The sequence below is a fragment of the Notamacropus eugenii genome, chromosome 3, assembly GCF_028372415.1.
Source record: "Notamacropus eugenii isolate mMacEug1 chromosome 3, mMacEug1.pri_v2, whole genome shotgun sequence".
Taxonomy (NCBI): Eukaryota; Metazoa; Chordata; class Mammalia; order Diprotodontia; family Macropodidae; genus Notamacropus; species Notamacropus eugenii.
Genome location: NC_092874.1, coordinates 66,382,547 through 66,406,811, shown reverse-complemented (window position 1 = coordinate 66,406,811; position 24,265 = coordinate 66,382,547). Strand labels below are relative to the sequence as shown.

General features: G+C 35.9%; 1 protein-coding gene across 1 annotated transcript in view; it reads right to left on the bottom strand.

Moving 5' to 3' along the window:
* Positions 1-231: 231 nt before the first annotated feature.
* The window catches only part of GPR158 (G protein-coupled receptor 158), a 396,975-nt gene continuing 372,941 nt past the window's right edge, over positions 232-24,265 (bottom strand). The window contains exons 8-11 of the mRNA XM_072651757.1: positions 22,855-22,993; positions 16,486-16,591; positions 10,797-10,943; positions 232-5,079 (exon numbers count right to left, since the gene is read on the bottom strand). Of these exons, the coding sequence (XP_072507858.1) occupies positions 3,604-5,079; positions 10,797-10,943; positions 16,486-16,591; positions 22,855-22,993 (1,868 nt within the window). The 3' untranslated portion in view covers positions 232-3,603. The remainder of the gene's footprint in view (positions 5,080-10,796; positions 10,944-16,485; positions 16,592-22,854; positions 22,994-24,265) is intronic.

Below are 24,265 nucleotides of genomic sequence, written 5' to 3'. Positions count from 1 at the left end.
ATCATATAGACACAACCAAAATTGATTTATGCTAAAAGAGAGAGATTAAATGACTTGCAAAATGTTAAACAGGCAGTAAGTATCAAAGGCAGAATCTGAGTCCAAGTTCTGGCTCCAGAATCAGTGCTCTGGTGCAAAAATTGTCATTGATCTCAAATCCTGTGTCCACTATACTTTCTAGATGGAAATAAACTCACTTGGTAACAGGCAGGCACATAGAATGGACACAAACCAGTTTAATATAAATGTGCTTTATTGCAGAGAAGTTATATTATTTACATGCTGCAACACATCACAACATAAATCTACCAAATATTTCCTGTTGGATGCTGTAGGTTGCCAGATAATAGTTTTAGAACCACAGAATAAAGTGACTAGACTTACAGTGATATTGACTCTACAACTCTCAGCAGCTATAATGCTAGAAGTCAAACGGCAGTGTTTTCTCAGTCCTATCTGTCATTGCTTGCATGCAGAAACCTAAGGAGCAAATACAAAAGTGCTGTCGATTTTCCAATCCGTATGGCCCCCAAAGCATACAATGAGTTGAGTAATTTATTCATGTCTTAAAGCATTTAATTCTTGCATAAAACATACAAGTCTATTAAGTTTGGCATAAATCTATTTCCTCATAAACCTGGATTAGAAACGAAGGCATAATGATGCAGCCCATACATGCACAAAAGGACAACCTAACAAATGTTTGGAACATCACTGTCTGTTGACTTCATTTTGATTGATTTTGCTAGTAAATTCTTTAACAATTCTAGATTCTAATTCTTTTGGCTGAATATTACACTGGTGGAGAACAGCTGTGGGTCAGAGAATGTCACGTGGTCTAATTGAGCATGTCTCATTGAAGTCATGTCTCTAGCAAGATCAATTCAATGACACTTGACTTCTTACTTTTTGGAAGATAAGTTGTAATAAAACTGAGGCATATGAAAATGACTCATTGAGCTCAAATCTAGCTAAAGTAGGGAAGAAATAAAACTTTTAAAAAATAGTACTTTCAAGGTCATCACAAGGGTGTGTCTTGAGTGATCAAGTGTGGGGGAAAGGATCATTCTAAGGGAAAAAAATAGATTCTCTTCATGTTCACTTGATCTTGGCCTGCCAACCTGAGTAAAGCAACAAGCAGACAAAGGATCACAGAGGGCACACAGATAGTGAGCAGGGGGACAGAGAGGCCCCTACTTCAGACTTGTTCTGGAACAAAAGAGCTGGGAGACATGAATGGTAAAGGAAGAGAACCCTTGGCTCCTGCACCATCCCAGTAGGGATAACACTCTCCATGGGTGTTCTGTTTCCTGCTTGCAATTCCTTTGTTCCCTTTTTCCTCTTGAGTTTTGTCCATATTCCCTGACTAAATGAAACCCAATCATTTGGGTTAGAAGTGAAAAGGGCAGGATAGGCACTTGACATGCTACGTTTGGAATAGGCAAGGTGATGTCTGTTTAACTTTAAATTAAAATACATTTTCAAGTTTAATTTTTTCTAATAAAATAACATTAAGTGTATAGGGAAGCTACGAAGGTCATATTGACAGGCAGAAGTCAGACCAGAAGTCAGACAAAGCAACTGCACACCCAAGACAAGGCTTGAGGATTATAACTGGCCTCTCTCTCCCTTGATGTTAGTCATTCAATCAATCAACAAGCATTTATAGAGGACTTACTATGTGCTAAACACTATTGCTATCTCAAAGTAACTTTGAGCCTTCAGTATAACACATGGGACTTTATCACAAAATAAACCCCTAAATATCCTGGAGAGCAATTTTCTGGCATTAAAATATGTGCATTTATAAAAATAATGTAAAAATGTAACCTTTTGCCCCTCCCTACATGTTACATCCTAGGCAATTACCTTGCTTGCATACCCTCCTCCTGGATCTTAGTAGGCTAGTGTTTTCAGCACTTCCAAGTCCTAAAGCCATTAGAAAAGAATGACTTTTAAAAAACATGCCAGTGGAATGTTTTATCTTGAAGCAGAGCTTTATTCTTTTATTATTTCTCTAGTCCAGATATATTACAATGGGAAGCCACAGGATATGGAACTTTCCCAGTGTTTAAGATAATGAAGGGACCAACCTAGCCTTGTTGCAATTAAAATAGATAGGGTTTGGAACCTAAGATTGAACTTAAGAAGTGATATTCCTATCTGAACCAATGAGGAAGTCTAAGTAAATAAATTCTAAAAGGTAGATGAATTGACTTTACATTCAATATGCGTAATTAGAAAATATCCATGAAATGATCTAGATGTGAATCTAATTTTTCTTAGCAGATCTTTAAAAAAATAATCACTTAAAGTTTTATCAGGGAATACCTCCATGTCTTTCCTCTGAAAGGCAGATTCCCTGAATGTATAGTATATCTATACCTAGAATAATGTCATTCCTTAGAGTCTTCTCTTTCCAAAAAAATAATAATTTAAAGCATATTTTCCTCACCCTTAGCTCTTCCTTTAGACTGGGGTGCTAAGTATGCAATACTGAGAAAGATAATAGTGATTGATGATTAACCAGAACCATTGACTTCATGTCTGGCTTGTAACAAACAATGGATAAGTTGTCCTTAACTTATTGAACTATACAGCTAAGTAGGACCACTTGATCTCCAATATCAATAAAGCTTCTGAGTGCTAGCATAGAAGTGCAAAACAAGTAACTTATCTGCATAAAAACCTTGAATAATACCATATCAAACTATGATGTGGAAAATAGAGTCAAACCCAAATTCACAAGAGAAATCACAGCCAAAACCAAAGAATTTTCTCATACCAAATACCAGGGAAAGCTTGCTGAACTTCTAGAAATGAACCAAAGTTGTAGATAGCAGGTATGTTGTAAGGTGCAATAACAATCGAGTATCTGAAGATTGCATAAACATGTTGTTGTGTCACATAATATCAAAGTTATTTGCAAAAATTATACAATCTGGAATGCTTAAATATGAGACACAACAATGTACTGAAACATACATTTATAAGAAAATGAGAGCAACCAGTAATATAAAACGTATTTTTGGGATGCATTAAGTTAGCAGTGCTATCAAGGTTAAATGAGTAAAGTGAAAAGTTCATTTCAGTCAGCTGCTCAAGGACACAACTTTTCTTCATTTCTTAACTTTTTTCCCCCAAACTCTTTCTGTACGATTTAAGAATTTCCTCCATTGGTATCTTCAAAGGTAAATTTCAATGGGGAATGGGGAAGAGTAAAACTTAAATGAACATTTCCTTTAATATATAGTAGCCCAAAAGTCTTGGTGTTAAAACTGTACTAAGACTTTTGGGACATCTCATATTTGCACCTTTTCTCTAGATTATTAAGGAAATTCCTTTTGGAGGGAGGGGGGTAATTGTCCCTTTGATATTTGTTCCCAAGGTATCTTCCATATCTCTAACTCCAAGCTCCTCTACCCTTGTTGAAACCTTATTTTCTTCCATTGTCCCTCCTTGATTAACAAGTTCTCCTTGGGAATTCTCAGATCCCTCCTAATCTTTAGTGGATGTTGACATCAGGGTTTCCTCCTTCCTCTTTTCCTTTTTCACAATGTTCCTTTTATGGGCATGCTACACTTTATAAGTGTCCCAGACCTCTTATTTGCGGGCTGTTGGTGTTTTATTTGCACTTAAAGCAGAAGAAGCCAACAAGGCTACGCTTCTCTCAGCATTTGGTAAGCCTGGGCTCTCGTACTCCCAGGGACACACCTCAGCTCTGGATGTTAAAGGCTGCTGAAAGTTATTACTTGAGTTAAAGGAGGCAGATGAAAGCATATTTCCCTCAGAGGAAGACGGAATTTTTTTCTGGTCTCCTATTTGGTTGGTATTTTCTTGCTCTGCTTGTGATGCTACAGCTTTTGAAGGCAGTTCATCATACTGACCTACACAAACCTTAGCTGAAGGATGTTGACCACCATTTTCACCTTTCCCACCTCCAGGGAGAACCTGAGTCTTAGCATTCAAGTGCTGCTTTTCTTCTTCAAAAGCATACTGTTCTGGGCTCTCCCAGGGGCACACCTCAGCCTTGTCAACACTTTTCTGATTGGATTGCTGATAGCCTTCGCTGGCTTTAGGCTTGTGCTGGGATTTCTCCTTTGGGTGGGGAGGGATGTTTTTCTCCATTTCAGAAGCTGCAATAGACACATGTTTCTGAACTTTCGATTCTGAAGGCACAGGACCTGGTGTCAAGTCATAAACTTCCCAAGGACATACTTCCCCAATGTCAAAGTTATCCTTTAACAAGCCTGGGCCAGTTTCAGAATTGGTAGTGGGTACACTCACCCGCTGCTGTTTCATAATTCCAGATTTGGGGGGTTTCCTTAGTTCTTCAGAATGAGTGGAATTTTTCCAGGCAGAATCTTTAGTCTCTAATTTATCAGGGTTGGAATGTTTTCGGTTGAACTCTTTGCCTTTGACTGGTGGTTTGGGGGATTTATCATTTTCTTCCAGGCCTTGAATTGATGTTTTCCCAGTTAAGCTAAGAGTCTTCTCCTTGGCACTAGCTATAACACTGAGTGACTTTTGTAACACAGATGTTCTTGGATGCCCGGGCTTCTTCTCTGAGCTGAGGTTGTGAGCACTTGCTGACTTACACACCAAAGGGACTGATTCAGTGGAGGAAGACTCCATGTTTTCTGTAAGTCTCTTGTTGATTTTTTTACCTGGAAGGGAGTCCAGTAGAGAGTTCTCTGTGGTGTCTACTTCATTTTCTGTTGGTACACTATTGGATTCTTCTGACTGGTCTCTCACATGATCATAGGTGCTGTGGGACTTTTTTAAGGAGAAGACGCGATTTTTTAGAGACTCTTCCTTTGCCTTTACAATGCTACCAGAGGACTCTTGGGGGTTTTTCCTCACAATGACAGCATTTTTGGTTGCACTGTGGTCTGTGACCTCCTTATCCTCCTTAGAGCATTGTCTGCTGACTGTTTCTGGGATCTCGGTAATGCGCCTCATGATGGAACGGCCAAGGCCCTTTTTGGAGCACCGCTTTTTCTGGAGGTGTGGATTATTTGTGATCATTTTCTTCCTTTTGTAGATTTCCAGCTGAGCATAGAGTTTCTTTAGTTCATCCTGAGAAGAGAGAAAAACCAGAGAGTTACAAAAAATAAAGACAGTCAACTAAACAGGACAGTTAAGTCTGAGTCAAATTAGATAGATCTGAACATTGTAAGAAAATAGTGTCCAAACTTATCACCTTATTTCTTTTTTCCTACTATATGATTGTATTTCAAATTTGTGTTTAGTTAGAGAATGATCTTCAAGAGAGTAGTCCAAAGCCTCACACGACCTACAATTCCACACTCATTTTTCATTGAGTACCTACTTTGGATTTTTCATTATTATGGTCAGGATTGAATCTGGACCATCACATTAAGGATTTATTGACAAGACATAACCAAGCATTTCTTTAGAAAAATTATAAAGTTAATCAGAAAGTGGTTCCCAAGATCCCAGATTTAAGTCAGATCGAAAGGTTTCAAAAATATTGAGTAATTAATTACACAGCAGATCATCTGCCCAGAAGCAAAATTCTTCCACCAGTTGTTGTCTTAGCCTATCATGACCAATTCTTAATAATATGGCTCTCTCTCCTATCCACCTGACAAGAAGATATAACATTTAATATAATGAGATCTCGACTGACAGTCCCTGGACACAAGACCAGCTTTCACCCTCACATTCTATCCTTTCATTCATCCATTGACCCAGATCATCTCATCATCTGCCATTGCCATTCCCCTGTGTCTCCTCATCAGGTCCAGGATCCCTCACACTAGAGCTTCTGGGGAAGATTTTCCTGAATCCATGACCTTGACCATTAGAAAGCTAATCCTTTAACTTGTAGGGTTCCAGGCCAGGGTCCTATCCCATCTGGGGAGACTGAATGTGTTCAAACTATAGCCTGGTCCCAGGCAGCAGACAAGCCATGGTGACATTTGTCTAGGCCATTTCACTTTCTCTCTGCTCCCACATTCCCACTTTTCCCCTCCACAGAACAAAACTTCATTTTGGTCACCTCTCTCTATGTGTGTTGCCTTCGCTCATTCAATGAATACAGCCCTTGAGGACAAGAACCATCTCTTTTAAAATCTTTCCATCCTTTATGCTTAAAACAGTGTTTGGCACAGAATAAACACTTATTAAGTTCATGTAACAAAGAATAAGAATTTTAAAAATCAGCAAGCACTTACTAGTATCTTTAGACACTTTATTGTCCAGTTGAAATTATTTTCCTATTCCCCCACCCCAAAGGATGCAATTCCCATCATTCCTTTGCATTGGATGTGGATCATCCCACTTCACAAATGTTGCTCTGCCTGGTTTCAATTCCACACAGCAAAATGCCGTTCAGCCAGGTATCCCTATTGTCTTCCCCACTGTTTTCCCACCTCTGCTGGTGCTGTCTCTTACTTTATATTGTAAACTCTTATAGGGAAGGGATAGCCTTTCACTTATTACTCATATCCCCAGCACTAGCCCTATACTTGGCACAAAGTAAACGCCTAATAAATGTTTATTTAATTGGATTGAATTGGATTGAACATCCTTCATGAGGGAAAAATGTGCTTCCTCCTTATCCCTTCCTGTTGGAATCTCTACACCCCTCCAAGACTCAGATGAAGTACTTTCTTCTACTTGAGGCCTTTCCTGATTCCAGTAGCTGCTAGTTTCTTCTACCTGCAACTCATTGCTTCTCCTTTAGTAGGATGTAAGCTAGTTTGAGAAAGGACTTTCACTTTTGTCTTTGTACAGTCACACAGTAGGTACTTAAAAGTTTGTTGATTAATAGATATTATGTGCTAGGTACCATACTAGATGTTAGGGATAAAAGGACAAAAATTAAATAGTCCCTGCCCTAAAGGAGCATATATATGTATGTATGTATGTGTGTATATATATATACATACATGTATATGTATCAAATAATGATAATATATACATGTATAAATTCTGATGGTCAAGTCAGATGAAATATTTGTCAAGTCAATGATCTTTTGGGGGACTGATTTGGTTATTATAATGATTTTGCCAAATGATAGAGCTAGTTACAATACAATAATATTTGCCATGAAAAGAACTTTTTCTTTAGAAATTTCTAAATTTCCATAAATTAAAAGTAAAATAAATTTTAAAAAGGAAACTTTCTTCTGGGTTGAAACCAATGACAATGCACATTTTCTTGATACTTTGGCATTGTGTGTGGTGGATAAATACATGCTAAGACAGAGGATTCTGGGAAGATGATGGAGTAGGTCAGAAAATTCCAAATGCTACATATTTCCCCCACAAATGAAATGAAATAGTGCCTCAGGATTAACAGAGAGCGGTAAAAAAATAAATGAGTAGGGCCAGAACAGTGATCCTTCTGGGATGATTGGAGAAGATCTGAAGAAAAATGCAAGGATGAGGTTGGTCCCTGTACAAAAGGAATACCTCCAGGTTAATTCCACTTAAACAACAAGTGACAATTCCTGCTATTAGCTGGGTTGGGAGGCTGCCTCAGATCCAGCCACAGGAACTTTTACGTCCTGGACAGGGAGGGGGATTAGGTGTCTGAGCCCAGGAAGATTTGAGGGAGCCTCTGCTGACAAGGGACACCAACCTCAGCTGTGCTATAGAGATGTGGCTCTGGATAAGAAGGAGCCAGCATACATCTGGTGAGTGCAGAAGCAGTGGAATGGGGATGCCACTGGCTGTGGGCATTTACTGGTGGCTGGGTGTCTTGGTTTTGGCTCCAGGCCAGAGAGAAGAACTGAAGGAGGATTTGAGGCCTGAAGGACAATCCTCTATCCCTGAGGGAGAGATGTGATTAAAAAAATAAGATGCTACAAATTTTTTAAAAATGTGCAGGTAAAGAAAAAAGAATTCAACCATAGAAAGTTATTATGGAAATAGAGAAGAATGGGTTCCATATTTGGAGGAGGATACTGAAGGAAAGAAACCCTCTTCTACCCCAAAGGGTAATATCAAATGGTCACCTGACCAAAAAGAATTTACAAAGGAACTTTAGAAAGACTTTAAAAATCAAATGAGAGAGATTGAGGAAAAACTAAAAAATTAAATAACTATCCAAGAAAAACAAGAAGATTAAGAAAAAAAAGTTAATCAGTTAGAAAAGGAGAACCAGAATCTTGAGGAAGAAAATGAAAATGAAAATCAGAATTGGACAAGGGGAAGCCAGCAAAGACATCAGAGACCAAAAAATGATAAAACAAAATATGAAGAACAAAAAATAGAAGAGAATGGGAAACATTTCATGAGAAAAGCAATTGATTGGGAGAACAGATGAAGAAGAGAAAACATAAGAATAATCAGACTATCTGAAAGTTATGATCAAAAAAAAAAATCTTGATACAACAGTACAAGAAATAATTTAAAAAATTGTCCTGAAGCAATAGAACAAAAGGGAAAAGTAGAAATGGAAAAAATTCATTGATCATCACCTGAAAGGCATCCTATAAGGAAAACCCACAGGAATATCCTAGTCAAATTCTAAAACCCCCAGTTCAAGGATAAAACATTATGAGCAATAAGAAAACAAAACAATATAAATGTGGCATTGCCACAATTAGGCTCACATAAAACCTAGAAGTGGAGACACTAAACGACTGGAGGTTTTGGAGCACTATATATCGGAGAACAAAAAAACTGAGGTTCCAGCTGAAAATATCATACCCAGTAAAGCTAAGCATAATCCTGAATAAAAAAAGTGGACATTTAATGAATTGTCAGACTTTCAGGATTTTGTTTTTTAAAAAACTGAACTTAATAGAAGATTTGATGTACAAGAGCCAAGAGAAATATAAAGTACAAACCAAAGACTAATTACAGGGGACTCAAGGACAGTTTGTTTACCTTTTTGAATGAGGAAATGTAAAACATATGTCTAAGATTGTTATTAGTAATTGGGTAGTTCATAAGAAAGATTGGGGAAGAACCTAGTATGATATGATTTTTAAAATCAGTTTAGGAACTGCTAAAAAGAATATCTTATTGAATGAGCTACAAGAGAAAGAACTGATAGAGAGGAATTAGATAAGGAAGGAGGGCATGCAGTTCTGGAAACTTACTTTCTTCAGGAATAGATTCAAGAAGGAATAATGCATACATATATATATATATGAGTATAAAAGTTTTTTAAATACAAAAAGAAATAAAATGGTAAGTGGATAGGGAGGGGGAGAGGATAAGGGGTATCTTTAGAGGGGAGGATGAGGGAATAGGTTAAAGGAGGGTAGAGAAGGGTGTTATTTTAATGGGAATGGAAAGATAAGTCAGGGATACTTGAGGGGGTAGGTTCAGTAATAGGAGGGCAAGGTAGCAGGTAGAAGCAGAAAAGCTTGGAGGGATAGGAAATAAGAGATATTTACAAACATAAAGTAAAGATCTGGAGTAGAACTTGTTAGGGAAAAAGGAGCAGGGATGGTAATCATGAACTCAGATAAAGTTAAGGCTAAAGTCGATTTAATCAAAAATAGAAAAATAGGGAAACTACACTGTTTTGGATTACTTAAAACAACTAGACAATATAAGACTGGAATATTTCTGTGGTATAGGAAATGATAAATTGGTGGACTTGGAAAAATATGGAAAGACTTAGTCCCTTAAACAAGAAATTATCCACTCTCAAAGTAACAGAGGACAAATAAGTATAGTATGTAGTCATACATAGATGCACAGGAATGTATTACATCTATATAGGAATAAGATTATTGATATCCCAGTAAATGTATGTGAAACTTTTATGTATGAGTATATATGAATATGTATATCTTTGTGTATGTCTATATATACATATACACATATATACACATGTTTGTATATGTGTACATATACATATGCATACACAAAGACAAGATGGACAGTTATTAACACAATGTATAGTATTTTATTATGTAGTATATATAAATAGCATATATATAATATATAGTATACATTATATCGTATTATATACTGGAACTGGAAATATATTACTGTATATTTTGAATGCTCTCTCACATTCTACTGTGCACATGGCAATGCTTCTTTTTTTCTTTTCTTATTTTGTATTTAAGTTTAAAATTAAAAAAATTACAAAAACTACAGAAAACCCTGTCATTTAACATAAAAAAACACGCAAAGAAACATGGATCTAGCTGAAAAAGCATTATCTTCTCTGGCTGAGATGAATTTGATGTGTCATGTATTTTGATTTGAAAAACAAAGTATTTCAAAGTAAAGAAATCCCCACATTTGGCTAGGTATGTTGATGAAATAGACTGAAAAATTAATTTTAACATTTTATTTATACCATAGAATACACAGGGATTTTAAAAAATAAATGATTTTTGAATGAAGCATAACGAATCATATTGTTCTAAAAAACAGAAAAGGTTTTTTGTACTGTTAATAAATTTAAAACTGAGAGATTTCCAAGTGTTTATGCTCTGATTATTTTGAGTATCCTTTGAAGCAAATCTCAAATCCTGTTTGCTTTGTGAATCTTCCCAGATCACCTAGGCTACAAGTGATTTCTATCTTCTCTCTGAACTCCTAGAGCATTTTCTGTTTACCAGTCATTTGGCCCCTAATCTCATGCTGCTTTGTACTGTTAATTTTTTATTCATTTACTTAAATTTTATCAAAATTATGTATTTAAATAAAAAGTTCTATTTAAAAAAATAAATTTCTAATACATACACACCCAAACAAATTGACATACATTCTTTTCATCTGAAACAAAGATTGATACTTGCCATTCACATGGACTTGATCTAAAATATGGGAAAGAAAAAGACCAGGGTTACCCGAATATCCTCAGGATCCAAGCTGTGCTCACTCCAAGCTGAATTGATACTGCTATTCAGGTATGATCCTGACCGACCCATATCAAGTTCATCTTCATATGCTTCTGTGGCTATATCATCTCTTGGATTATTGCTTGAATGTGAAAACTGCAATGAGGAGTAAACATGAGGTATCAATGTGACTCCAAATTGAACAACAATCCAAAAAGTTGGTTAAAAAGCTGGGGTGAGCCATACATATATAGTGGGAAAGAATACTGTTTTGAAGTCAGAAAACCTGGATTTGAATCAAGGGTGGTAAATGAGGTCACCTGGGTGTCTCTGGATAAGTTGCTTCACCTTTCACCTGGAAAATGATCAGGTTGGACAGACCCCCAGGGACCCTTTAGGTTCCAAATGTAGATTTCTGCTTAGGTATCTCAGGCTTGGCAATGTGGTATGATGGAAAGAGGATTGAACTTGAAGTCCCAGGACCTGAGTTTGAATCCCACCACTGTCAATTAGCATTATGTGAATTTGGGTAAGTTAAATTACTTAGTATTTCCACACTGATGAAAATTTGGTCCTTGATCTTCATCATCATTGTGACAGCTTTATCTATGTTTTCTGTGCATTCTCTCTTCCTGGTTCTTATTGCTCTTATTTACCCAGGGATTCTTGTCAGAAGGAGAGAGAATTTTATGATTTACTGAGACGTTAGTGGGAGTTAATGAGATATAGTCTAATCTTAGGACATGGTGCTATTTTCTTTAGTGATTTTCAGTTGTGTCTGATTCTTCATGACCCCTTTTGAGATTTTCTTGCAAAGATACTGGAAGGGGTTGCCATTTCCTTCTCTAACTCATTTTACAGATGAGGAAACTCAGTTAAGTGACTTGCCCAAGGTCACATAGTTAATATAACTCAGGCATTCCTGACTCCAGACTGGGTACCCTATCCACAGTGCCACCTAGCTTCTCCTCTTAGGATTATTTATATTTCAAGTAACAGGGGAAAACAAATTTAAAGGAATGAATTTTTAATGCTATATTGTGGTGCCTGAGGAGGGGAGATATTTGCAATCATAAGGGTCTTCCTGTGGTCCTTCAAATTATACCACGTTGATAATGATGAATATCACCTGACTTTAACATCAACCCCTAACATAGAGTTTTACCAAATCAAAATAAGAAATATAGTATTTTACACCTATACCCCACAGTGGCGGCAAACATCAGCACATGAATTTAGTGTTGCTGACCTGCTGGTCCATTGGCAGTGGTTCCAATATTGGCTTGGCTGTTAGTATCATTTGGAACAAGTTATTTGTATTTTTTTGATTCAGCTGCAAATTTAGGGTACTCTACTAGATGAGTTCTCTTTCTCATTATTATTCTCATTGAATTTCTAAATTTCTATAATTTTATGCAAAACTCTAACCCTTAAATGTAGTTGCATTAGTCAAATGTCTTAGGCAAGGGGAAACTGGAAGATAAAAGTAAATAATTACATGAGATGTTAATGTCAGGTGACATCATGTTAGTAAGTCTTCACTGAGCATTTACCATGTGGGTGAGCATGGGTAAATGAGGTTTTAAGACAGAGCATCTTCTAACTCAGAAAGTCTGTGATTCTACAATATGTGATGACTGGATGTGAGAAAATAGGAATGAATAAGTAAGTAAGGGGGTGAGAGGTTTTAGAGGAAAGTCAACTAGAACTACTGTGAATTCTCTTTATATGCTTTCAACTAGTAAATGGAGTTTAGATTAAAAAAAAATAAAGAATTTCACAGGATGTCAGAAAAGTCACTAGCAGAGATATTTTTATACATATAGTGCATACATACATACACAAGTAATGTAGGTGTTAAAGACTTGTGTTACAGTATTCACATATCTACTTATATAGAAGATAGTGATGGGATGTGATTTCATTGTAAAGGGAATTCCTAGGTGATGAAACCCTCTTTATCAATGCAAAATGGCACCTTCTCTACAACTTAATATTCTTAGAAAGTTGCCTAGGGCACAGAGATATTAGCACCTTGCTAAGTGACCCACAGCTGGTACTCCTCAGAGGCAGGAATTGAACTGAAGCTCTCCTGGCTTCAAGGCCAGCTCTCTATCCAATATGCCATGCTGATCCTGTATTATTGTCCCATGGATGCAATGGATGCAACTTTTATCCACGGAGAGAGATTGTGTCATAGTATATAGAGGACTGGCCTTGGAGTCAAAATCTGGATTTCAAGACCTGCCTCTAACACATACCAACCATATAAACTCAGACCAAGAAACTTAACCTGTCAATATCTGAGGCAAGTCTCTAAGTGGTAAACTATTAGGCAATGAAGTTATAATGGATTTTAAATTATAGACAAATTGCCAGTATTCATTGGTAAAGGAAGTTTTCCTATTACAGGTCTATACAAAAGAAAAAAAACACCCTGTTCTTTAGAAGATTTGAAAATCAGGGTCCAAATTGCACCAATGGTAATCTCATGAAACTCCCACTGAAGTCTTGAGAATAAGTTAATAGGCTCAGAGGAATGAAAGTCAATTCATCACAAAGCCAGGTTTGGAAGTATGAACCAAAAGGTAGCAACACAAAAACTGAGTTCAGCCTCTTGCGTTTTTCAGAGAGAAACATAGACTAGAGAAAATGGGTTTAACATTCTGTTGTATTTGCCCAGGATAAATCATTACTCATCTTGGGCTTAGTATAGAAAGCATGACTTGCAATGCTGATAGTATTTCCCAAGTCCTCCAGTCAGGATAAAATCTAATTTCTCAATATGCCATCACATTTGCTGGGAAAAAAAACATAAATGACAAAGTATCTGGCCATCCAGTATTAATATTATTTTAAAAGGAAAAAAATTCCAATTAAGAAAAAGGGATTTGAGCGTTAAGGGACAGGCTACCTTTTATCCCTAAAAATGTTCTTGATATTTTTAGAAAATTTACATTAAGAATATACTTTATTCCTTCCAATTAATATTCCTGAGTTTGCATATGGGAAACAACTGTTGAGAGGAACGACGAAATAACACTTTCATCAAGTCACGCAGCTGCTCAAAATCTATCACCAGCTCCCCATTGCTCATAGGATGAAATCCAAATTCCTGAATCTGATGTGGATTTGGGTAACCTAGCTTCCCAACCTCATATTTGACTGTTCAATATGACTCTTTAGCACAGATAGACTGGTCTCAAAATCTCTGGGCCTTGAATTAAAGTGCCTCTAAACCTTTCTACATGTTGCTCCCCTGCCCTGCTAGCACTTTTAATCCTCACCCTTCCCTTAATCTCACCTTAACGGAGCCTACTCTGTATAGTCTAGCCCTCCTCTAACTTCCAGTATCACTTATTTCCATAAGCCACTCATCTGACACATAAGCTGTACATAATACTGCCATGCATTTCTTATCTTTTTATGCATTCATAGCTTGTCTTCCTAACTAGTTCCCTGAGGAGAGGATTATGCTTTATATGTCAGTCACTATGGCTTTTTCAATCTCTCCTGCAGTATATTGCACACAGCATAATCATTGGACTGTGATATTGAGGATATCCAGAGCTTGGAGACCATTTAGTCCAACTACCCCTTTTGCAAAAGGGGAAATTGGGGCCTAGAGATTTGAGTCGAAGCTTCCATAGTAAGTTCCAGAAGCAGGATTTGAACCCAGGTTCTCTGATTCCAGAGCAAGACTTCTTTCCACCGTCCGACATTGCTTCTATATCAAGATTCAGTGCTAGAAAGGACTTTGAGGTCATCTAGCTCAATTCTTTTCTTTTATAGACCAGCCAAATAAGGGCCAGAAAGCTTCCATTTCTTGCCCAAGGCTAGAATTTGAACCCAGGAGGACCTTTAACTCCAAATACAACGTTGTTTACACTATGCCACACTGCAATTGTCACTCAAAAAACACACACAAAAAAGAAAACTATTGAAAGAGGTAAAAAAATACTTTTGCAATAGGACAGTTATCCATTGCTTTTTCTAGAATCATGTATTGAGGGCTAGGAAAGTTCTTGGAAGTCTCCTCATCCAATTTCCTCATATTACTGAGAAAGCTGGAGTTCATAGAGGTTTTGGGACTTTCTCAAATAGACACAGGTTGTAAACAGTAGAACTGAGATCGGAGTCTTCCTAATTTCTTTTCTTTCCATCACACCAAAAGAGTCAACTCTTTTTCATATTCTGGTTAACGGACGAATGATGTTTTACTCAGTATGTGAAGTTGCTAGTTTTAAGCATGAGAAATACTCTCATTTTTCTCTTATCACTCACTCTGTTGCTTTGAAAATGTTAGATCTCTGTTGTAGCTGATAACTAAAAGAATGATATTAATCTACTGCTGAGCAGACATATTCCATAATATCCTGTAAAATCTTATCCTGCTTCTAAATTGATAGCAATTCTTTGAAACTAGGTTAGAGTAGGGCCTTAAATTTGGGAAAACCCCTTTGGAATACTAAAATTGGTCTATATTGACCAATTGGTCAATTGGCATTACCAATATGGTAATGCCTACCATAAAATAAGCATTTTAACAAATGCAAATGTGCCTGAAGGTTATAGAATACTAAATGCATAACTAGTCATTATAACTAGTTATCTGTGTTGCATCCAACTTTTTTCTTAATCCTTGGGGGAACATAATTTGATTAGGCATATTACATGAGCTCTGCTGAAAAAGTTATAGCACTAATTTTTATGTCATATACAAAAATCAATCTCCCTAATTTTCAATTATGATCTGCACAAATCCATACAATTATGTTTCAATTTTCTGTATACTTTTAAGATACAAATATTAAACATAAAATAATAAATATAATATAATAAATATAAAAATATAAATATTTTATGAAGCATAAATAAAATAATAAGATATAAACATTAAAAATAATTGTCATGATAATAGACCAAGACACAAACAGTTCTGCTAACTAAAGGTGTCTCAAGTATGGAACAGAAGAACATTTAAAAATATACATATATATATTTTTTAAAATACATAAGAATAACTTTTGGGTTTTTCAGATCCAGATCTGAATCCCAAGTGCTCCAATCCAGTTTTAAGTCATTGTGACCACAGAGATAAGGGATAAGAAACTAATGCTCTAAGTATCATCTCTCTTAGAACTGTCCTGTGGGGTCTAGCATAATCTTTTGTCTGTTCAACTCCCCTAAGTAAAATGATGTAACAATGCTACATTTCAGAACTCCTGGAATCATACTCCAGCCTCCTCTGAAAGCAGTCCTGTATAAATATTATTATAAATATTTTTACATTTACTCTAAGAAAAATGTTGTCATTCTAAATCACAAGAGATAAACAAAAGCTCAAAAGAATTCCTAGAAATAGCTCTCAAAAATATCTCAATGACTAAACCACGGAGAATTCCCTTGAATTCCACTGAAATGTAAATGACAAGGAATCAAGATATGAGAGAAGTCCTTGGTAAACTAATTGTAGGTTTTTATCAAAGTAAATATCTTTCAAAAGTTAATTTTGATATTTTTTAAATCCATATATAGTCAGGTCTCTAGATTATAGTGAAGAGATTTTAGAAATAATCCACAAAATATCATCGTCCCCCCCTTCTAGATCTATATTTTAATTAAAATAAACCATTCTAAATTCCTTTAAAGCAGTCAGTGCCCTATTTTGCCAGAGAAAGAGAAGTTTGAAAGATACCTTTGGAATCAAAAGTAACCCAATGGTGACTGTCACAGTCAAATGGGTATGTGCAAAAAATAGCATCAGCATCCAGTCAGACTGAAGTTTTGAAGCAAGAACAAATCTGAAATGAGAAAGCACAGAGTTAGCAATCACCAAGACTGACTCAAGAAGCCAAGCACTTCCAGACCTTTGCCTCTCTATCTGGTCTATAAAATTCAGTTCATGTTGAAGTCTACTTAATGAAGTTTCTGATGTGCAATTTCTCATCTTAGAAAGACAAACAGTTCAACAAACATGAGCACATTTGCAAATTTTTTTTAAATATAGGAAATGATGCTTTCTTCATTAATTATCTTTTATTTTTGGAAAAAAATAATGAATTCATATTGTGATTTGCCATTAACATTCCAGAAGATGCTATTAAATTATGCCCCACTTGCATCTGCAAAGTGAAGGTGGGGAACAAAAGAGAATCCAAATGAATTATATATTATTAACTGGTCGTTTCAGAAACTCCAAAATGAGAGGCTTTCAAGGATGGCCAATTTTAGAATAAAGCAAATCCAAATAACTCCTTGATTAAAATATTCTTTACTAAATTAAAGTCATTGAAAAATGCTAATCAGAATAAAGCAGGGAGAGAGCTGGTGGTTATCTGCATTTGTGTTTCCCAAGATTTAAATGGCAACCAATGTAATGGATGAATGGATGTACTACTGATTTGCAATTTGCATGTTTTTTTAAATGTCCATATTTAATGGGATTTTGAGTACTTCAGTTAACCAGGTTTTTTTTTAAAATTTCAATTTAAATACTTAAGACAGATTTTCCCCCAGAAACATATGTAATTATGATCCAGGAAAGACCTACTGGAGACACTAGCTTGCTACAGCGATTTGGGAAAATTCTCAAGTTACATCAACAGCTGCAAGTTCAAAATAAAGCTGGTCACTAAAGCTTATTACCATAACTAGGTACAATCAATGGTTTGAGTAATATTAGATTTCCCATTGTACTCCCCATTTTAATATTTCTATCTATATCCCCATTTATTCAAGAAGGTTGGGTGTAACAAAATTCTGACTGCTTTCTTGGCTGTTTGATATTTTTTTCAGTGACAGAGAGTGCTGACTACCAATTTGGGCACTTAGGGAAAGAAACTAAAAAATCTTGTCAGGGCAAGCAGCCTTATCTTGCCCTCATGGGATTATAGAATCTTAGCTCTAGAGCTGGAAGGGACCCAACAAGCCACCTAGTCCAACTCTCACATTTTATAGATGAAAATACTGAAGGCAAGAGAGGGGAAGGGACTTGCCCAACATGATACTGTGGCAGAGTCAGACTTCAAACTCAGCGCTAGTGATTCCAAGTTCAGCCAACTCAGTTCAGCACATTTTCCATTATACCAAACTGACTTTGACATTCATGAAGTGAATAAAATACAAGAAATAATTCAAAGAAACTGAGCTAAGTGGAAGGAGGAATTACTGTTAGCCTACATGATGCTTGAGTACAGATATTAAATTTTTGTGTTCTTCAAATTTTGGTAGCCTATGGCAAAGGCTCCACCTCAGTTATGACTCTGCTGTAACTCCTTCAAATGTTTAGGAAATGCAGCTCATCCCCTCAGTAGTGATGATATTAAAATCCAAGAACAAGTATGTATGTCACCGAATCCAAAGGAACAGCGAACCATTATCATAATATCCTGCTTTGCCCCTAAATTATGAAAAGTGTGTCTTTCTTTGCTAATAAAGAATAATGGCTGGAGAAATTCAATTGGATCATAATCATAACCATTAGTAATAACTTTTCATCAAATGATATCTTTTCTAGGTAAGAACATGCTATATTTGGAACTCAAATAGTGCCCCAGATTCAGTGAATAAGATTCTTTCAGGTGTGTTGTCTGAAGTCTAGACAATACGTTGAGTCTACAATAAACTCAGAATACACAGAACAAAAAATATGGCATATTAATAAAAAGTCATCAAAATGATCATTTCCCCATCCTTCATGAAATAAAGAGCACATGACCCAAACCAGACTGAATAATTATTTTACTCCATGCAACATTGTAACTAAAATCATTCTTTGGAAGCCACATACTCTGTTGATGTCATTGTAACTTTCAGTAGAGTAGGGAACAACTTGTATGGAAATTCCCTCTACCAATGAAGACAGACTTGAAACTTGTCTGTAATTTATAATCTTAGAGAATTACCTGGGCTATTGAGAAGTTACATGACTTAGTTGATATTTCCATAGCTAGTCTGTGACAGATAATAAACTTACTCCCATGTTCACCTGAAGTCAATACTCTTATCTACTACATTAGGTTACCATGACATCGGATTTATATTTGGGAATAAAAATTGTCAATATTGTACAAGTCTAAAGCTGCTGAAATGGAATTTCCATATTCATACTAATAATTAGCTTTTATATTGGGATTTGGGGTTTGCTATATGTTTTACTAATATGTCATTTTATTCTTTTAACAACCCAACAATCAATTGCTATTATTTACTCCATTTGTACAGATGGAGAAAGTGAAACACATAAAAATGAAGTGATTTGCCCAGGATCACACAGTAACTGTCTGAAGCAGGGTTTGAATTCCAGGTCTTTCTAACTCCAGGTCCAGGCTCTATTCATTTGACCACTTAGATGCCTAGTTATGTTGGAGGTCTAGTCAATAAGATTTCTGATTTTGAAGACAATGAGATTACAGTTAAATTCTTAAACCATGATGGATCAAGATATTCTCTAACTTTGCAAAGCAATGAAACTAAAAATAAATTTTCTTTAAGGAAAACATATCTATATAAATATGTGTATATTTATATGTATGTAACTCTTAATTACACACTAGCTGACAAATCTTAAAAAGGAGAATTTTACACAAGTATCATCACTGTAACCAAATAACACTATATGACAAGTTTCCTTTTGATAAGATCAGGCTTTGAAGACTGTAGACTCTACTTAGAAAAATTTTAGGTCAAGATTGATTCCTGTCATGAATTTCTAAGGTTCCCGTTCTCAGCTAAGCTGCAAATATTTGCTGAAGGCCTTCAGTTCATCCTACTCCAGTTTTGGCTGAGAGCCTAAAATATAGAAATGTTTAGCTAGGGTGGTAAATAAATAGGTAAGAAAAATAGATACCCCAGCCTTCCCAAAGTCAAGTAGGATCAGTGCTTCAGAAAAGAAAAGGTTGAATAGAGAAGGCAGAACAGAGTATGTTATGGTTTTCTCCATTCCTTCTGCAATAAGAAATTTGATCCAAGTTTGTCTTTCTTCCCATGTATTACAAATTTTGAATAGGAGAAATTCATATAAGATTTGAGGTCAGAATAGCTACTCATAGCAATGAGCTTTAAAAGAGATCCAAAAGGAACACAAGCATTGGTTATATTGATAGAAAATGAAATTGTGTCCATTATATTAGAAACATCATTTAGTCATACTTAATCCTTAGAAAAGATAACTCAGATGGAAGGAACAGACTTAAGTTGTTTTTGCTATCTGCTTCCTACTCTGGGACTTCCCAGAAAAAACACACATGCTCTAGGAGTAGTCTAGCAATCCACATAATAAAAATGGCTTCCTAAACTCACATATGTGTATATTCCTCTTCTTAAATTAGGATTCTTTCATCTATAACATACAAATACAATCAATGTATTTAATTTATTTTTGTGTAAAATACTTGCAACTGTTTAGACTAATTTACTTTCTCAAGAATGACATTAGGCAAGTCATTTAACATTTAAGATCCTCTTTCCTTATGTGTAAAACCAGGTGAGAATGGACTCCGTGATCTCCAAGCTTCCTTCTAGATTGTAATCTATGACCCTACTGGAAAAAAAAACAATAAAAAAGCATTTATAAAAGACCTTCTATGTGCTGGGCACTATGTATAAAATAAATATTAATTGTGAATGTATGTTTCCAATATGAGTAACTAATTCAAGTGAGTGAATCTCTGAGACTTCTAGCCTGAGATCTCTTAACTCTTTAACATTAATTCAGTTAAATTAGGAGTCACAAATGCAGAGCCTTTTCCTTCATTTGATGTAGGTTTGTCAAAGCAAACATCTGAGTTTCTCTTTGACTATTTAGCATCTTACTTGATGACTACTGTGGTGACATGTTTTAACCACTGATGCAGCTCTCCCTAGCAGGGACTGGGAAGATGTGTCCTCTGTACCTTTCATTGGAGGACAAATGGCCTTATGGACCTAAGAGGCTCTGAAATACATTTTTAAAATATTGATCAATTGTAGAAATAAAGGACTGAGCAGGTGAGCAAAGGCTGGAAAAGATAAGCGAAGTCTACCCAAGCTCTGCAAAAGCAGGGACTGAGTAATTTTTTAATCTTTGAATGAACCTGCAGCACCTAGTACAGTGCCTTAAAAACAAGAGTTGGTAATAGCTAATATTTATTTGTTAGCTTACCATGTGTTAAGCCCTATTGCTAAGCACTTTACAATTATTACCTGATATGTTCCTCACAATAACCCCATGAGGTAGATACTATCATTATTGTGTGTGTGTGTTCATCCTTCATTGCTGAAGAAGACCATGCCAACAGAGAAATGATGACATGACTTGCAATTGACTTTGTTTGGAGTGAGGGAGGGCTGTGCAGGTCACCAGCCTCACTTCTCCTCCAAAGCCATCTGAATCCAGTGACCAGACATTCATCAGGATGACTGGAGATGACCCAGGATGAGGCAATTGGGGTTAAGTGACTTGCCCAAGGTCACACAGTTAGTGAGTGTCAAGTGTCTGAGGTGAGATTTGAAGTCAGGTCCTCCTGACTCCTGCACTGGTGCTCTATCCACTGCACCACCTAGCTGCCCCTACTATCATTATACCCATTTTACAGATGAGACAAACAGAAGTAAAATGACTTGCCCAGGGTCCATACATCTAGTAAGTACTTGAGATTGGATCTGAACTTGGATCTTCCTGACTCTAGGTTCAGCACTCTATCCACAACACCACTTAGCTGCCTTGCATAAAGTAGGTGTATGAAAAATTTTCGTTGCATTAAACAGCAAATCATTGGTTAGAAAAAGAAAAATTCTATCAGCCGGTAGTTTTGTTTATATCTCATGCAATTAGATTTATCAAAATTTTGCTTCTTAATGGAATTGGTGAGTACTATTAGGTCCTATGCAGTAAAAGTCTCAGAGGCGAGTTAAAAGAGCACAATTGTCAGTCACCATTGAACAAAATATGATTCACAGAATCTTAGAGCTAAAGGGGGTCTTACAGATTATCAAGGGCATGGAGTTTTTCACCTTCTGCCCATTAATTTGTGTATTTGGGTTCAGGTCTGGCTTCTGACACTTACTGACTGAGACTATGACAAGTCATCTAACATCTCTAAGACTCAGTTTCCTTGTTTGCAAAATGAGAAAGTTGTACCAGATGACCTCTCAAGTCACTTCACTGTTTAAAAATCTGATACTATGTTTAAGAACCTTTCTTTTTAAACTCTCTTCCTCTTCAGTTATTTCTCTGTCTTCAAGATATTTCAAACAATGAGAAAATTTTTTTACCCCCACTTTCTGTCCCTCAAAGTAAAGAATTGGGAGTTTTTAGGCAGCTTTGCAACAGATTCATTTTGAACCCCACATTAAAGATTTTTTTTCAAAATGTTGAATTACTATAAAAACATATATAAGGAGCAAATCCTAATAAAATAACTGATAGAAATCTCCCTTTGCTCATTTCAACAGTTCCATCCTACCTCCTTTTTTTTCCCGCCACTTTACAAGTGACATGCAGTACCAAGGGAAGAAGAATCAGGGTACATTCACTTATAAAAGAAAATGCATGTGTTGCTGAATCAAACTATATGTTATGTTCAGCTCATAAGCCCCAATTCTGCAACATTAGTCCATTCAAACATTGAGTGAGATGTTTTTTTCCATAACAATCAAATGCACACAAACCTATATATATATATATAAATACTTCTCAAATAAAATTTTGGAGGTACAAACTAGTATCCAGAACATGCACGAAGAAAGGCAATAGTTCATCAACCTGAAAATGTTCATTAAATGTATCAAACCACTGATTTACATATATTCTCAACATAGAAAGAGAATCAAGACAAGTTTCAAAGAGGAAAGTGACAAGGAGAAGCTGATCAGTTAGTATAAAGAGTATAACTACAGTGTGTACGTTTCCCATTTATATGGAAAGAAAAATTAAATCATTCCTTAACTTTAAAAATAATACATATATTCCTTAAAGCTTTTCATTAGGAAAGCTATCCATTCTTTGACATTTAAATTAAACCAAGATACAGCAGAAAAAAAGAAAAACCAAAACAGTTAAGTACTCGATGTACAGATCACTTGCCTAATTGTATGGAATATAGCAGAGATAATGAGCTCATTGTGAACTGCAACAGCCATATAACGTGGCTCATGAAATGCTGATGGGACAGTCCGCACTGCATAGCAGAGATAAACACCCCACAAGAGGAAGAAAAATTCAGCTGCAAAAAGAACAGAAACAAATATTTGCCATTAGTTTTGTAAGATGAAGCAAAAAGCCAAGTTGAAGTTACTTAGCATGCATTTTACAGTGTGTGTACAGTGTGCATATACTACTCATTAGAAGACATACAGCATTCACTCATTCAGCCATGAATATGATCCTAATAGCCTTTTTTCACCATTACTCAACAGGCCATAAATTTTGCTTCTTTATTTGCTCAGGACGATAAACCCCCAGATAGACTATCGCTTCCTACCACATGGAAATATGATGGAAATTGGAATATTGGTTGTGGATGTGCTGAGGAGCCTGGTCAAATTCTTACCCAAGCTTGTGTAAGACTGCTGGTATCTACAGTACAAAAGACGGCTTTGATGACTCTGACTGTTCAAGGTAAATGATAAAAAAATCAAGTCAGCCAATTTGCTAGGTTGAATTCTTATTTTTAAAGCTTGTGTTTTAAAGCTTGTGTGTAACTCACATCTCTATCACTTTTATTGTAATAAACTTATTAGATAAAAATGAAAGGATTTTTCAAAGATCCCCGAATCTAATTTTGCAAAGGGGCAGAGGCCACTGAGTTCAAACTATGCCTGCACAAGAATCCCTTTTGCAACATTTCCAACAGGTGATAAGTTAGTAGTCTTTGCTTAAAGATTCCCAAGGAGCCAAAATTCACTATCTCCTAAGGCAAGCCATTTCATGTTTATATATAGTTCCAGTCATAGTAAAGTTTCCATTTAATTAGAGACTAAATCAGATGATATGATAACACATAAGAAGTAGAAATATATATCATGCATACTTTAAATACTTAAGGGAATCTATAATCTCACCAATATACATACTTCCTCCAAAGGGGACAGATTACAACCCATGTCGACTTTCATTTTATAGATGAGGAAACTGATTTATAGAGTAGTTAAATGGCTTATGCCCATAAAGGTAGTGTCAGAGCTGATACTGAAAGTTGAGTATCTCCTAATTTCAAACCTAGCACTCACTCCACTGTGCTGCATTTTTTAGCTTACTGGTGACAAATCATTGAAACTCTCTATGCAACAACAAAGAAACATGAAGGTAGAAAACTCCAATTCAACATAGCACAATACTCTGGTATAAAAAAAAATTTATTTCAGATTTTTCATGGCTTGGATGTTGAAATGTTGATCCCTATATTTGTATCAGAACTCTGGAGTGCTTTGCTATCACATACCAGTCAGGGAAAGTTCTTCCATTTTCTGAAAATTCACTAAATAACCAAAGGGGT